This window comes from Phocoena sinus, chromosome 15 (assembly GCF_008692025.1).
Source record: "Phocoena sinus isolate mPhoSin1 chromosome 15, mPhoSin1.pri, whole genome shotgun sequence".
NCBI lineage: Eukaryota > Metazoa > Chordata > Mammalia > Artiodactyla > Phocoenidae > Phocoena > Phocoena sinus.
Genome location: NC_045777.1, coordinates 82,295,294 through 82,311,720, shown reverse-complemented (window position 1 = coordinate 82,311,720; position 16,427 = coordinate 82,295,294). Strand labels below are relative to the sequence as shown.

Sequence of the window (16,427 nt, the reverse complement as noted above, 5' to 3'; positions counted from 1 at the left end):
GTGGGGGACCTGGGACACCCTAGGCAGTGACTGGAGGAGATTAGGGTTGAAGACCTGGATATTCAGTTCAGCCTCCTTGAGTGGCAAGGAGTGGCCTAGGGTACCCTAGGGTAGTGACTCCCCACCCTGCGCCCTCCCTCTTGGCAGGTGTGGTGGACGCCCACCTGATCATGCACCAGCTGGCTTGCAATGGAGTCCTGGAAGGCATCCGTATTTGCAGGAAGGGCTTCCCAAACAGGCTGCAGTACCCAGAGTTCAAACAGAGGTGAGTGGTGTCTTCCCGATACCTTGAGTACAGTTCTCGGTCTCCAGGGGTTGACTCTTGATAAGTGTAGTCCCATTGGAGCAGACACTATGGGTACAGTGATGGACACTATCTCACTGTCTACTTCAGTACGCAATGGCCCAACTTTGAATAGCCAGCACCTGCATTTCTTTGCCCGAGGGCTCTCTCTGGCTGCTAGAGCCTGCTTTGCTACTTGGCAGGCTGAAAGTATCAGGAATTAATGCCTCCCCAGGAGCAGCCCTCGACGAATGACTAAGGACACTTGGCATATAAATGCTTCAGCTCCCTCACCCTGATGATGGGCTAACTCTGAGGCATGTTCTATACTGGCTCTCAGACAGCTGTGTGTTGGTAAATGTTTAACAATGGGTCCTCCAAGTTAAAATTAAAAAAAAAAAAAAAAAAGAAGCCCTGATTTGTAATATCTTCCGATTTCCATGGTATAAATACTCCCACCATGGCTGACTTCAAGCTACCAATATGACATCACTGAATGCAGGGTTGGGGAGAGATGCACACAGGCGCTTGTGAGCCAGGGGGAGCTGTTCCAAGCACACAAGGGTCCCCCAGCAGCCTGAAGCCCCAGTTACCTGTTCTGATAACTGGCTTGATAACATGCCTTTTGCTGGCCTCCCTGACCCACTCCCCAACTCTGCCACCTCTCAGATAAACTACTTGCACTTGAATCCTGGTCTCAAGGTCTGATTCTGGGGGAACCCAAACTGAGACCTCCACCTGAGAGGTTAATTTACTTCGACCCCTTCCCTAATTGCTAGAACATAGGACCACAGATTGATGGAGCAAGAAGGGTCACTAGAGGTCATCTTGTCCAAGCCCTCTGAAGTTCCTAGCTGGGGAAGGACTAAGGGAGCTACTGGCAGGTCAGGAAAAGAAGCAGTTCTCCCATGTCTGGAGGAAAAGATGAAGAAGGAGAGATTTTGGTACCTTCATTTCTAAGACCATCTCCCCACTGAACTTCCAACCCACACCGACATCTACTCCCCAGCATCTCCTGTCAGTCCCCTCCCTCTGCCTGCCATGGGCCCCTGCAAAACAAGTCTAATCCCTGATTTGAAGGCCATCTCACAGGTCGATGATAACTGTGAGGGTAGACTTCCTGGGCTGCCAACTTGGGGATGATGGGGACTGCCATCGTCTCTCCCGACAGGTATCAAGTGCTGAACCCCAGCGTGATTTCTCAGGGGTTCGTGGACAACAAGAAGGCCTCAGAGCTGCTGCTCGGGAGCATCGACTTGGATGTGAATGAATACAAAATCGGACACACCAAGGTAGGGTCTTCCCACTCAGGCTTGTCCCAAGAAGGTGGGTGTCAGGGTGTGAATTCCAGCTCAGCCGTAGACCAGGTGGTCAAGCCCCTCAGCTGCTGAGAGCCTCTGTGCCCTCTTCTGAAAAATCAGGGCTGGTAAAGCCAATCTCACAGGATTGGGAGTAGCGTGCGTGAGAACCCAGCTCAGACAGAGAGGTACTCAATAAACAGGAGAATATTAGGACTGCATGGGCCACAGATTTCTCAGAATAAAAGCAGCCGATCGGAATCAAGGTCCTGGACTGGACCGGGGCACCACGGTACGTGTGTGGGTGAGGTCCGGGGGTGAAGCACCCTAATCCCAGCCCACCCACACCACGAGTCCCAGCCCTGAGTTGGCAGGCGAGTCAGGGTTGACTCAGACCGAGCGGCTGCCTGATCCTGACTCATGGGGCCCATGTCTGTCCCACTTCCTGGTCCCGCAGAGTCCTGTCAGGATTGTAAGGGCCAGGCTGATGGTGGGAGGTGCCCATCGACACCTGCCGAACCAGACTGCACCCTAACGTGACAGTCAGGGTGATGCAAGAGGGGCCCTGGCTTTGCCTCAGGCTCGGAGCCTGCTGCCGTGCAGCATGGAGTGGGTCACTTGACCGTCCTAGTCTCGTGGGGGGCATAGGCAGGCCCAGCTTCTCCGTGGGCCTGGTGTGGCACAATGCCCAGGGAAGCTCCCAGCTGCATGTACATCCAACACGTACGGAGTGCCTCCTGCGTGCCAGGCACAGTTCTAGGCTTAGGGATATGCAGGTGGACAGAACAGAAAGAGTCCCTAGCTCCCTACAGCTTGCTTTGTAGCCATTGGTGTTAGCAGGATTGTAATACTGCCTTCAAACCTGCCAGAACCATTAGCTTTGGCCTCCTGCACCACTGAGACGTGCTGTGTGGAGATAAATTGACTTATGGGAACTCTCAGGCTTTGTCACAGAATCACTGAATACCTGAGCTGGAGAGAACCTCAGAGACCAGCTCCTTCCCCCACCCCACCTTTGATGGGTGGGAAACTTAAGAAAGCCTGGAGAAGACATAGAGGTGACATGCCCAATTTCACAGAACTAGGCAGGACAGGGCAGGCCTCAGGCCCCTCGTCATGGGATCAGGGATGTCATGTGACTTGTATCTGACACAGCTACCCCTGGGCAGACAGACTGATCTTGCTGTTGTTCAAGGGTTGCATGGGGCACCTCAGGTCCAGGTAAAGGCCTGGGGCTGCTGGGGACTGCTCTGCTCCCCGGTGCCAGGCAGGCTCTGGCGGCAGGGGCAGAACAGAGAACAGAATGACTTCGCCTGTACACTGTGTCCCCATCCCTGGCTTTGGCTCACGTGGGCTTTCCCCACCAGCCACATGCTTGCCTCACTGCTCCTCAAAGACCAAACCTCAACCACAATTAATCTGGAAATATCAAGCCCAATGTCTCTACCCTACGATTGGTGGGGAGAGGGCAGAGGGAAGAAGCATCCCTTTCCATCCTTTCCCTGTCAGTATCCAAACATCCACATCTTTATATTCATCTGGGGACTCTAATCCCTGCCCCCACGTGTAGAATCAGAGATTCCCAGCGCTGAAAGGACTTGGGGTCCTGCACTCCCACTGGACAGGAGACGAGACCACGTTCCCCCAAAGGAGAGTGACTTAACCAAGGTGCCCTAGCACATCCAAAGCAGGTTGAGGCCAGGTGTGGGTCTCCTGATTCCTTCTATACTTCCAGAAGTTTCTATCATGTCCTATTAGAAGCCTATAAAAATATGGTGCATTATAAAACACACTGATAAAGCGATCACCCATAAGCCCACTTAAAAACCCAGAACTTCATCTTTGCATCTCTTTCCTCTCCTTCCTCCCCACCCCAAGGAATAACCTTTGTCCTGAATGTTAACTGTACCCTTGCCTTTTCAAAAAGTTTTTGTTTTTTTTTTTTTCAAAAACAGTTTTATCACATATGCACATAGCCCAAGGTTTGCCTGGTTTTGAGCTTCATGAAAGTATCACACTTGATATACTCTTATCTGACATGCTTTTGTCACTTAATCATGTTTCTAAGATTCATCCTTGTTGGCTGGTATGTGACGTTTGTTCATGGTCACAGCCGTATCATAGGACTTCTGATGGCCATGCCACACCTGTCCCGTCTCCTGTCCTTGGAAATTGGATTGCTCCTTCTTTTCTCAGTTACCAACAATGCTGCTATCAACATCCTCACACATGGCCCTATGCAAGAATTTCTCTAGAACGAAGTTTTCAACTTTGGCTGTACATGAGAATCACCTAGACTGAGGGTGGGGGCAGAGAGGTTGGAACACCGATGCCTGAGCTCCCCACCCCAGAAACTGTTTGAAGTCACCTGTGCCCAGGCAACGGCATCTTTCCAAAGCCCTCCAGGTGGGGGTGATGTGCAGCCAGGGTTGAGATACACACTGAGGGAGTGACAACCAATTTCCAAAACTGTACTTACTCACCACCCACCCCCTCGTTGATTCACATACTTGCCAACACTTGTTTTATCAGAAGTCTTCAGTGTTGCAGGTTGCGGGGGAGGGGGAGTGGTATCTTGTGACCTTAATTCACATTGCCCTGAGGTTGGGTGTTTCTGGCCCTTTCTAATGTGCATTGCAAAGCTGTTCTTCTTTTCCTGGGGACGAGTCCCACTCATAGAACAGAGCCGGATGCCTGAAATTGTGCACCACTGGGAAAACTCTGTCCCCCTTCTAGAAAGTCAACTCCCCCTGCTGAACCACTATCCCCTCTTCCCACTCCCATATCACGTGGGACCATGACTGTCCCAAGGCTGCTTTGCATAGTGGTAAAAAGGAAGGCCCGTTGGCACCCTGCTGCCAGGCAGTCACCATAGGTAGCAGTGAAGATCCAAACGATCTATCACATTTTACTCAGAGCTTCACAGTTTGCAGAAGTACTTTCCCTGTTATCTCATTTAATTTTTATAGCAACCCTCTAAGAGAGGGATCAACAACCCCATTTCACAGATGAGGCACTGAGGCCCTAAGATGTGAGGAGGCATGTCCAAGGTGACCCAGCTAGTAACTGCAAGGCCAGGACTAGAGCCCACAGGAGTGTCCAAGAGCGAGAGGAAATAGATGCTGAGGCTGGCATGCCCTGCCGTGCAGATGTCCAGGCCAGGGCCAGCTGTTTCCCAGGGTCTCTGAACTCTGAAGGACCCGTCGGAACTTCTTGTTCTTTCATTGTGAAATCCCCGCTAAGCAGCTGCTTTGGTGACAGAGGGGCTATTCTCAGATCCATGTGTCTTTCCCCCAGGTGTTCTTCCGAGCAGGCGTCCTGGCCAAGCTCGAGGACATGCGGGACGAGCGTCTGGCCAAGATCATGACAATGCTTCAGTGTCGGCTCCGGGGTTTCCTCATGAGGGTTGAGTTCAAGAAGATGCTGGAACGAAGGTAGCACCAGTGGGGCAGGCCCACTGAAGCCACACCATCCACATGGAATGACCAGGGACCCCTCCACACACACAGTGCTCAGCTCCACCAGTGACACTGGGCAGTGAGATAGGGAGGGTGCCAATGTCTTTGTTGTCCCAAAGAACCCTCTTTGGGGCCTGTGTTGGTTTCCTGGGGCTGCCATTAGCAAAGTACTACAAACCAGGTGCCTTAAAATAGAAATTTATTTTCCCATGATTCTGGAGGCCAGGAGTCTGAAATTAAGGTGTTGGCAGGCAAGCTCCCTCCAAAGCCTCGAGAGGAGAAGCCTGTCTTGCCTCTTCCAGTCCTGGTAGCCCCAGGCACTCCTTGGCTTGTGGCTGCATCTCTCCAATCTCTGCCTCTGTCCTCACAAGGTCTTCTTCTGTGTCTGTCTTCACATGGTCTTCCTTTTTTTTATAAGGACACCAGTCATCTTGGGTTAGGGGCCCCCCACTATTCCAATATGACCTCATCTTAAACTAAGTTAATTCCATCTGCAAAGACTCTTATTTCCAAATAAGATCACATTCACAGGTTCTGGGGGTTAGGACTTCAGCGTATCTTTTCAGAGGGGACACAATTCAACTCCTAACAGGGACCACCTAATATAAACCCTTCTCTTTACAGTCACTTTCACAGCCTTCCCCTTACGTGATCCATACGAAGATGCTATGAGAGGGATGTGGTAGGATCAGCACCCCCATTTTACATATGTGGAAACTGAGATCAGAGGGGTTAAGGTACTGGGCCAGGTCCATGCAGAAAGAGTCAGGATTAGAAGCCAGAAATCCTTGTCCCAAATCGCTGCCCTCAGAATTGTGCTTCTCAGCCATCTCCCTAAAATGGTCATTAGAAAATGGCTCTGGCTGCCCTGGCTGCCCTGTGGTTGACTCTGGCTCTTGTGGTCATAGTATTAGTAATAGTAACAGTAATGAATAAATAATAACAGTAATGAAGTCCTGATATCCACCAGCAGGGCCCCTGTGACCCCGGCCAAAGGCAGGGACACCAGTTAGGGGCTGAGTGGTGGGACTCAGTGCACAGAAGATCCTCAGTAAATGACAGTTGAAGGAAGCTGTCAGGGACAAGGAGGGCTGATTCCAGAGACCGCAGACTGATGGGATTTGGAGACTAACGGATGATTTCCGGTGAGGGAGCAGAAGGAGGGAAATGCAGGAAGAAATGAGCTCAACCCTGAGCTGTCCGGGAGGAGCTGGTTCCATCGGGGAGGCCAGTCTCCCGTCCCCCACCCCACCCCCCATGCCTTCATTTTAACCCATGCAACGCTGGATTCTTCCCTTCTTTTTTTTTTTTTGCAGAATTGGCCTGAAGGTCATCCAGCGGAACACACGCAAGTTCCTGGAGCTGCGTTTCTGGGGCTGGTGGAAGCTCTACAACAAGGTGAGGACTGAGGGGCCGCAGTCCTGGGCGGAGGGGCCTCCTGGGGATGGGAGGCCGCGGGATGCTGCAGGGACAGTCTGAAAATGAGGGCACCTTGGAGGAAGAGTGTAGCCTCCTTCCAGGAAGGGGCTGAATCCTCCCTGAGAAAAACGATAGTGTGTCTTCCCACCTTTCAACTCATCTCTCAAAATAAAACCCACTTAGGATGCAGAGAGCCCCCTCCCCACAAAAGGGCTTGGTGCACAGTGCCTCACCCCTGGGCATGTCAGAGCATCTCAACTCCTTCAGCGAAGTCCTGGACTTTAGGAAATCATGGGATCCGACCTCTCCTTTCCCAGGCTGTTCTGAGGCAGCAGTGGGGGTGAGTGAGTCAGCCAGGAGGGGAGGCTGCAGGCGCCCAAGCAACCAGTCCACCCTCAGCAAATGCAGGAGGCCAAGAACCAACCTACTGCATGAGGCTCCAGTGGCGCTGGGGCATGGCGTCCCACCTGGGGTCCCTGTTACAAGGAAGCACGGCACTGGACCCGGGGGCAGGGCTGCCGCATTCAGGGGGTCGGAGGGCAGTGTTGTCTTGAGGGGCGGGGTGTTCAGGGCAGCTACGTGGAGGGTTGTCACAGGCTCCAGGTCATCTTAGGGAGCCCTGAGCCCCCGACAACTCAAGCAGAAGCTTCTCTCCCCTCCCCATAGGGAAGAACTTTCTAACAATCCATGCTGACCACAAATTGAAAGGGAGGGATAGTAAGTTCTGCATCCCCAGCGGTACCCATGCACAGGCCGGCCCACTGGAGGGCCTGAGACGGCAGACGGATCTAAACAAAAATTTCTCAAATTTAGTCAGTATGGCACTTTCCCCACCTGTTCTATGACTGACCTTCTTTCTTTACATCAACTCAGTTTTTTATTTCGAAATTTTTATTTTAAAAGGAAACTTCACATCCTTACCTGTCTCATCCTAAGCAAACGTTATGCATAAAACTGTGGATTTCACGAGTTCTTTTCATTTTTAAAAATTATTATTTTTCAAAATCATGTATTAAACTATTACTTTTCAAAATTATTTTTAAAGTAACCATGTAACAATGAAAATCAAAAGGTTTCCGTGCAAAGGTTGAATCCATCTCACCTGCCCCCTCAGTGTATGTATTACCCTTTGGGAAGCCCCAGACCAACGGCCTTTAAGATTCATTCCAAGCCAGACATAAGTGACCACAGATGACAAGGAGACAGAGCCTAGAAACTTCTCTGCTCTTTACCAGAAAGTAAAACTTCACCAATTAAACATAGCGGAGCAAGATCCTGTTCCAATAAGTAAAAACATAAAATTAAGTTAAAATCCTTTACTCTTAGTGTGTTAAGTGAGCTCTAATCTTATTTAACTAAGTCAGATAAGCTGAATCAATGGAAAAAAACACCTTGGGGGAGGCTTTCACTGGATAAAAAGTGTAACACAGTTGCAAGTGCTACTTACTATCACCTTTTTTTTTTTTTTTTGGCGGTTCGCGGGCCTCTCACTGTTGTGGCCTCTCCCGTTGCGGAGCACAGGCTCCAGACGGGCAGGCTCAGCAGCCATGGCTCACGGGCCCAGCCGCTCCACGGCATGTGGGATCTTCCCGGACCGGGGCACGAATCCGTGTCCCCTGCATCGGCAGGCGGACTCTCAACCACTGCGCCACCAGGGAAGCCCACTATCACCTTTTTATGCAAATTTTGCACTGCGGTATCCCAGATCCCCACAGACCAGGCTGGCGATGACAGGTTCATCTGTCATCTTCAAAGAGAGGTGATTCCTTCTCCCCAATCCATGGTGTTTGCGCTCCTGAATAATGTATCCATAGATCAGGAAATATCCCGAGGGCCTGTCCTGCCAGCTCTGCTTGGTGCTGTAGAGACACGGAGGGCAGGAGGGAGATGGGGAGGGGCAGAGGGCAAGGCTCGTGGTCTAGCAGGGCAGAGGACCCAATGGACCCAGGCACTCTTGCAGGATGGGAAGTGCCAAATGCACAGAGAGGTCCAGACACGTGCTGTGGGTGCAGAAGAGGAGCGACTATTCCTGGCTGAAGGCAAAGCAGCCCACCACCTAGCCCCCTGGCAAAGCCCATCTCCCTAACACTCTGCAGTGTTGCTCGCCACCCAGGTCAAGCCACTCCTGAATGTGGCTCGGCAAGAGGAGGAGATGAAGGCCAAGGAGGAGGAGCTGAGGAACGCCACGGCCAAGACGCAGGAGCTGCTAGACAAGATCAAGGATCTGGAGGAGAAGATGGCCACGCTCAGCCAGGAGAAGAATGACCTCACCATCCAGCTGCAGGCAGTATGTGGGGCCCTGGGGGCGGCGGCAGGAGCTGGGGGCCTTGGCAAGAGTCAGACCCACAGAAGGAGGGAGAGTGGCCTTCTAAGAAGCTGTGTCCTTCCAGACGCTGGGGAATTCCCAGCCTTCTCTTTCTTTCATTGCCATGTCATCCTGGACCCAACTACCAAAAAGTCTCCATCAAATTCCTGTTCGCCCACAGCAGCAGGCTGAGCACACACACATACAGTACATGCTGGGCCTGGGGGATCGTCCAGACATGGGGGCCACGAGATGGTGGGAGGAGCACCTCTGGGGTGAGCCTGGCTCCCTGGGGACCTAGGGAACTTGCCCTCTTTTCTCTGCTTCCTTTTCCTCGCCCATCAAGTGCAAACACAGAGGGGAGAACATATGACCTAGTTTCTGTGGGGAGTTCCCAATACGATGAGCAGGTTCACTGCCGTGACCCTTCTGGTTTACAAGGGTCCTTCCTTCTCTGATTCGAGCTTCACAACCACCTCATAAGACGCCCGATTTTCATGTGTATCTTCAGGGTAGGAAACTCCACTTGACTGACCTTTAGAGATTTGATCAAGGTTGCAAGCCGGTCAGTAGAAGACCCACAACTGGGAGGGGTCCAGTCCCATCTTGGTCATTCCTGCTCTGTCACAGCCATGTCTCCTCAGCCGAGAGAGTGTCAGCCACTTGCATTAGCTATCCATTTTCCCCAAGCTGTCTCTGACATCTTTTCTCCCATCCTTTCCACCCCCCCGAGAAGTTGCTCAGGCTAGGACCCTCGTTTTATGTTTGGGGAGGCTGAGGCCGAGCGTGACTACAAGGATAAAAGAATCTTCCGGTTATAGAAGTGCCACATGCGCTCCATCCCTTTATGCCTCACGATGATCATTTCCCTTATTTTGCAGAGAATTGAATTTCAGTAAATTTATGCCACGAACCGAAAGTCATCTAGCTGGTCTGGTCTTCTGACTCCATGGCCAGTTGTTGTCTTACACCACTGACCCCATCTCAGGGAGACCCCAGTGGACACCCCGCTTGTCCCTCCTCTGCCACTTACTGCCTGTGTGACTTTTGACAACTCCGCCCCCTCTGCATATCGGTTCCCTCATCTCTGAACCCTAGCTTATAGATGACACCTGTCTGGCTTGCTTCTCAGTGTTGTTATAAGGAGAAACCAGGGACGGGAAATGGGTTTGTTAACACGGAAGTGCTAAATCAATGCTGGGAGTTATTTGGGTGGACATGCCCCTCCACGTTGGCGGATGCAAGCACAGGCCCACATGGGATCAGTGGATGAGGTGGCAGAGCCTGAACGGACAGAGGCGTCCTGCCTGAGTGGCCCGGGCTTCTCCTAGGCCACTGCTAACGCCTTAAGGTGAATCTGATCACCTGGGATCTCGTTAAAAAGCAGATTCAGATGAAGAGGTCACAGGTGGGGCCTGAGATTTTGCATTCTAACCGGCTCACAGGTGATGCTGCTGCTGCTGGTCTGGGGACCACACTCCTGGACGAGCCTTCGTCACCAAGAAGCTCAGAGATAGCCAGCCCCTGTCCAGCCCCCAGGACACGTTTGTTGGGGGCCCATCAGCCCGAGGCCTATCCATCAGCACGTTCCCCTGCAGGTGCCCGGCCCCTGCCCTTGACCAATACTCTCTTTCTTCCACCAGGAACAAGAGAACCTGATAGATGCGGAGGAGCGCCTGACCCAGATGATGAAGACCAAGATGGAGCTGGAGAGCCAGATCTCTGACATGCGGGAGAGGCTGGAGGAGGAGGAGGGCACATCGGCCTCGCTGAGCGCCACCAAGCGCAAGCTGGAGGGAGAGCTCAGTGACCTCAAGCGGGACCTGGAGGGCCTGGAGACCACGCTGGCCAAGATGGAGAAGGAGAAGCAGGTGGGGAGGTCCCTGGGCCAGACCCTGCTCCTCCCAGGGCCAGGGAACCCCCAGCCCACTGCCCTGCAGGGGCCACACCCAGAGCCCATACAGCTATGCTGCCCGGGACCCGAGCCACCAGCCACATGCAGCTATTTTTTTTTTTAATTTTTATTTATTTATTTTTGTGGTACGCGGGCCTTTCACTGCTGTGGCCTCTCCCGTTGCGGAGCACAGGCTCCGGATGCACAGGCTCAGCGGCCATGGCTCACGGGCCCAGCCGCTCCGCGGCATGTGGGATCTTCCCGGACCGGAGCACGAACCCGTGTCCCCTGCATCGGCAGGCGGACTCTCAACCACTGCACCACCAGGGAAGCCCCCACATGCAGCTATTTTAACTTAATTCAGTACAATTTCAAGTCGTTCCTCGGTCAACCTGGCTGCATATGGAGGGCTCAGTAGCCGCTCGCAGCAAGTGCTACAATGTCGGATAGAGCAGACGGAGCACATGTCCATTGTTTGGACAGAGCAGCTGACTCAGGGGGCTGAGAGCTGTTCCCCTCGTGGGGACGCGCAGGCCTGGCTGGTTCTCCTCGTGCCTGGGATTCCTGGGCGTCTGCCTGGCCTTCTGCCCACTCAGCCTCAGCATCCCTGGGGCCCCTCACAGAACATCCTTCTGCAGCACCATGTCCACCCTTCCCCCTTCCCAGAGAAAGCAACCATATTGTAAGGTGGGGTCACCTTTAGCTGTTGGATTTCTGCCCAAAGAAGCAGCTGCTGCCCTTCCAAGTGGCTCCCTGACTCCTGGTACCGTCTGGCTCGCCCTTGGTCCCAGGCCCCCTTCCTATCTCACATTGGGTGGGGTCCCCGAGCAGGGGGAGGTGGATGCTGCCTAAGCCGGGGCATCTGCAGCTTTGATGTGCACTCGAACCACAGGGACCTCAATAAGACGCAGGCTCTGGGCCAGCAGGTCCTGCGGGGCCCAGGGGCTATATTTCCAACACAGTCCCCAGCGAAGGCACGGCTGCCGTCCAAGGACCAGGCTCTGAGTAGCCAAGGCCTGACGGTGTTCTCTCTGCCCCCTCACCCCCAAGATTCTGACTTGGTTGGCTGGGCTGTGCCCTGGGCATCGGTATCTCTTAGGCTCCCAGGTGGCTCTGGGGAACAGCCAAGCTGAGAACCCTCTCTCGGGGCAAGTACTCTCCTCCCCTTCTCCCCCTGAGGGTGTTCCCAGCCTTAAAGTCCAGCTTCTCCCCTGCCGCCCCATCTCCAGGCCCTGGGTCACAAGGTCCGCACCCTGACTGGGGACCTCTCGCTTCGAGAAGACTCTATCGCCAAGCTCCAGAAGGAGAAGAGGGCCCTGGAGGAGCTGCACCAGGTAGGCACCAGCCACTTCTCCTCTTGGCGAAGCAAATGGAGCTCGGAGACAGGAGACCCTCATTCGAATCCTGGCTTTGCCGCCCATCAGCTGGGGCCCTTGGGGAAGTCACAGTGTCTCCCTACATCACAATGCCCTCATCAGTGAAGTGGACACAGTCACTTGCTACCTTCCTTCCAGGTTTGTTAAGTGGGGTGAACATATCATTTATCACCCAAACTAGGACAGGTTTCAGAGTGAAAGGGGACAGCAGGCATGTGTCAGAATGGTCCAGTCACACTGGGAGGGATGCTCCCAGAGTCATAAGGATGAAGTGGGTGTATGGAAGTGCCCTGTGAGCTCTAAAGCACCAGGGAACCCTGATTCGTTGCGGCAACAACAGGCATGAGTTCCTGAGGTCATGGGGAGCCCACCCGACTGTTTCAGTTGCTCCTGAGTGTGGAGCCAACTCTGACCACCCAACAGTGCTGACCATGGCGTGGAGCACCTCCTGGCCTAGACACAGGTGCCGGGAGCAAATTGAAGCCCAGAACTAGACAGTGGACCCTCATCCCTGTGTTTGCTGACATCATGAATCTACAATATGTCCCCCGAGCACATTTCTCTGTCGTCTCTGGAAACACCTCCCCTTAGACTGTGACTCTCCATCGTATCAAACCCAGAACCCCCTGTTATAGCAAATATGCTCAGTTCTCATTATTCGGGGTAGCGATGTTCTATAGAGTCATTGAATTAGCAAATACTGAACCTTCGCTCTCGGGGAAATACAGGGTTATCTTCCTGTGAGCCTCTAGTCACAGCGTTTTCGTCAACCCATCGATACATCATACATATGATGGTGATCAATACATTATCTTGTTTTATGTGTGTTTCTGTTGAAAAACACCTTATTTAGTACATATTGTTTTTTGGGTTTTCTTGTTTTGTTTTTCTTGCGGTACGCGGGCCTCTCACTGTTGTGGCCTCTCCCGTTGCGGAGCATAGGCTTCGGATGCGCAGGCTCAGCGGCCATGGCTCACGGGCCCAGCCACTCCGCGGCATGTGGGATCTTCCCGGACTGGAACACGAACCTGTGTCCCCTGAATCGGCAGGCAGACTCTCAACCACTGCGCCACCAGGGAAGCCCCAGTACATATTGTTGATACCTTGACATTGAACTCACAGTCAACAGCCCCTGTATCTCAGGCCTGAATGAAGCTCATCCAACACATAGATTTTCTCTGCAAGGCACATCACAGCCTTCTTGCGTCAGGAATGCCAGACAGCACTGCAGAACTGTGCTTCGTGCCATTGTAAGCAGTGAAATCACCAACAAAGAGCACTGACATGTAGAAAACGTGCCACTACATAGACTGGGAAAAGCACACGTGTTTGCAGTCTGAGACGAACCAAGGAGACGGAGCATCATTTATCCGACCTCAGCTGGGAACATGCCCCGCTTCACATGTCCACGAATGACCACGAAAGCACCATGAGTATTGATTTGGGGATTACAAATAAATTTTAGCGAGTAGGTAAACCGGCAAATAGATAATTCACAGATAATGAAGATCAACTGTATTTTGGAACGCCCTCTTACTATCCTGAATTGAAAATTATAATAATGTAACTAATATATAACTTCAGAAAAATCAAGAGAGTGCCCTTCCATATAAAAGGAGAAATGAATGAAAGTAATTTGTAATAAATAATGGGGCTGTCAAAGTGTAAAAGCTCAGGCAGATCTAGGAGGGCTGCCTGCCCAAGCCCGTCTTTGACAGCTGTAGACGGGCACCCAAGGGTGTGTTGGTGACTCAGGTAGCCAAGTGTGGTTGCTACCAGTGATGCAATTTTACAAAACAGTGAATAATTCTCAGGGAGATTTTAACAACAAGAAGTAAATCTTCTCTTAGTTTCCATGGTAGATCATTCTTTAAAATTGTAGTGTATACTAAATGAAAAAAATGTTGAGTTATGTGCGAAGAGGTACTAGGTTCTAGGTTCAGAAAAGTATAAATAGTTGTTTACTTACGTGAATGGCTGAATGGGACAGCAAGTGTGTGAAATACAGAATTATTCTTCATGGCACCCATTATCCAGAGCAAGGCCAGATGTCCAGCGTCCCTGGAAGCACCCACAAAGTACCAGTGAGGCCCCCAATCATTGTGACAACCAAAAGCACCGCACCCCCCAAATTTCCTATATGCCCCGTGGAGAACCAGAGCCCCCAAAAGACCCCTAGGGGCCCACCTGTGGCTGACGGGTGATCAGTGTACCGTGGCCTCACCCACCACCCAGGAGCAGGTGCTCTGTAACTGATCACTGACATCATCAACTCAGCTCGGAAGTGATGACAGAGAACCAGATCTGTTCAGCTGCTCCCGCCTGCCTCACAGGACACACAGTGTATCTTTCCTTCCAGAAAACCCTTGATGACCTGCAAGCCGAGGAGGACAAGGTGAACCATCTGACCAAGAACAACAGCAAGCTTAGCACCCAGATCCATGAGGTAATGCCCCGTCGTTGGGTCTGATTCTATAGCTCGACGGTCAGGTCTGTCCCAGGTCACAGGGACCTCAGATACATTTTGGGAAACTGGGAAGTGAGGCCCTTTCTGATGCCACAGCTAAGGAACCAGGCCCAGTCTGGTTCTTTATTGCATTCTGGCCTCAGACAACCCTGCCCCCCCACACACACCCTACTTTCTTTTGTATTTTTTGTCTCCGCAGCTGGAGGATAACTGGGAACAGGAAAAGAAAATCCGGGCGGAAGTGGAAAAAGCTCGCCGGAAAGCTGAGAGTGACTTGAAGATGACCATTGACAATCTCAATGAGATGGAGCGGTCCAAGCTAGATCTCGAGGAGGTGGTGAAAAAGTACGCAGTCTTTTGCCCGTAGCAGTGTTAGCAATATCTAACACTTCCTGGATGGCACCCGGCGCCAGGCACTCTGCTGAGGGCTTCATGTGTATCAGTGCATGTCCCCTGAACCTGCTCTGTACCAGGCACTGTGCTCAGCTCGGAGGATTAGGGAGGGAGGAGCAGGTGCTTCCCTGTTCTCAGGGAGTTCCCAGCCTCACACAGGGCCTGCTGGGCACTGGGAAGGACACAGGTACTAAGCAATGCACCCACCCCAGAGGTCAGGGAGTCTTTGCAGAAACCTGAAAACTGGGCTCTCAAAGATCACAAAGAGTTGAGGGGATATGTTAGCAATATCACCCTGGTAATAACATGGAGCACATGTGGGGTGGAGAAAGCAGGAAGACAACTACTGTAATCGTCCAAGCATAAACCGGAACTGAGTAAGAGGCTGAAGGGATGGAGATAAGGAGGCAGGTAAGGAAAGCTTTTAGGGGGCAGAATTTGGACAATGCATCTTTTTAAAAAATATTTATTTATTTATTTATTTAATTATATGGTTGCACCGGGTCTTAGTTGTGACAGGTGGGCTCCTTAGTTGTGGCACATGGTCTCCTTAGTTGTGGTATGCAAACTCTTAGTTGCAGCATGCATGTGGGATCTAGTTCCCCCAGCAGGGATCAAACCCAGGCCGCCTGCATTGGAAGCACAGAGTCTCATCCACTGTGCCACCAGGGGAGTCCCCTGGACAACGCATCTTTGAAGTACATTTTGCTAGGGCAATTCTAAAGTACCACAGGCTGCCAAGAGGGCGTGTGCAGCTAAATCTGCATCTCAGCACATTTCTTGGGAGGCACACCCAGAAGGTGCGGGTGACCCTGCCCATCCTCCCCACCTGCTTGGTCTCTGGCATCTTACCTCTCACACGTGGCTCTTGACACGTGGAACTCACATCAGGAGACAGCCTTTTGCAGAAAGATTTTGGAGGAACGTTTTCCCTAAAAAGGCCAAGCATCTGTGTGATTCTGGAGCCCCTAGACTGTAAGCTGCACCAGAGCAGTGACTTCTGTCCGTTTTGTTCACTGATGTGTCCCTGGAACCCCAGACAATGTCTGGCACCAGGAGGGACTCAATAAATTGAAGGCGAATTAATAAATGCACAAGTGAATGAATGAGTGAGTGAAAAACCAGTGGAGCAAATCCTGGGGCTCTACAGGGCGACTCATCTGTAGGGTGAGAAGGCCAGGGGTCAGGGCTGAGTGGGTCTCAGCAGGGTCAAGGTCTCCCCCGGCAGCCCCAGCTCCATTCCCGTGCCAGCTTGCTGGTCTAGCCTCAGAGCTTTTCCTCAGGAGGTCAAACCTTCTCTTGCAGGAGAGATATGGAAATCAATTCTGTCAACTCTAAATATGAGGATGAGCAGTCTCTGAATTCCACGCTGCAGCGGAAACTAAAGGAACACCAGGTCTGTCTGTGCGGGATGGAGGAGACCCAGATCCTCTTTTGAAATGCACTGGCCTGCACCTTTGCTCACATCAGCTGATCTGCTGCTGCCACAGAGTCCTCAGAGACTGACTGATGTCCACCTCATGCTGGGATAAAT

At 52.1% G+C, this 16,427-nt stretch overlaps 1 protein-coding gene and 1 long non-coding RNA gene across 2 annotated transcripts in view; one reads left to right on the top strand and one right to left on the bottom strand.

Moving 5' to 3' along the window:
• Window positions 1–16,427, top strand: part of LOC116740269 (myosin-16) — a 58,792-nt gene that overhangs the window by 19,897 nt on the left and 22,468 nt on the right. Inside the window, exons 17-26 of the mRNA XM_032605728.1 lie at window positions 148–265; window positions 1,455–1,575; window positions 4,879–5,015; window positions 6,356–6,437; window positions 8,572–8,745; window positions 10,407–10,634; window positions 11,887–11,991; window positions 14,393–14,479; window positions 14,700–14,845; window positions 16,199–16,289. Coding sequence (XP_032461619.1) covers window positions 148–265; window positions 1,455–1,575; window positions 4,879–5,015; window positions 6,356–6,437; window positions 8,572–8,745; window positions 10,407–10,634; window positions 11,887–11,991; window positions 14,393–14,479; window positions 14,700–14,845; window positions 16,199–16,289 — 1,289 coding nt within the window. The remainder of the gene's footprint in view (window positions 1–147; window positions 266–1,454; window positions 1,576–4,878; window positions 5,016–6,355; window positions 6,438–8,571; window positions 8,746–10,406; window positions 10,635–11,886; window positions 11,992–14,392; window positions 14,480–14,699; window positions 14,846–16,198; window positions 16,290–16,427) is intronic.
• LOC116740272 lies at window positions 212–16,423 on the bottom strand. The gene is made up of 4 exons (XR_004345849.1): window positions 15,746–16,423; window positions 14,221–14,407; window positions 14,003–14,094; window positions 212–352 (listed from the first exon to the last, which is right to left on the bottom strand). It is a non-coding gene; the product is annotated as an uncharacterized LOC116740272 (long non-coding RNA).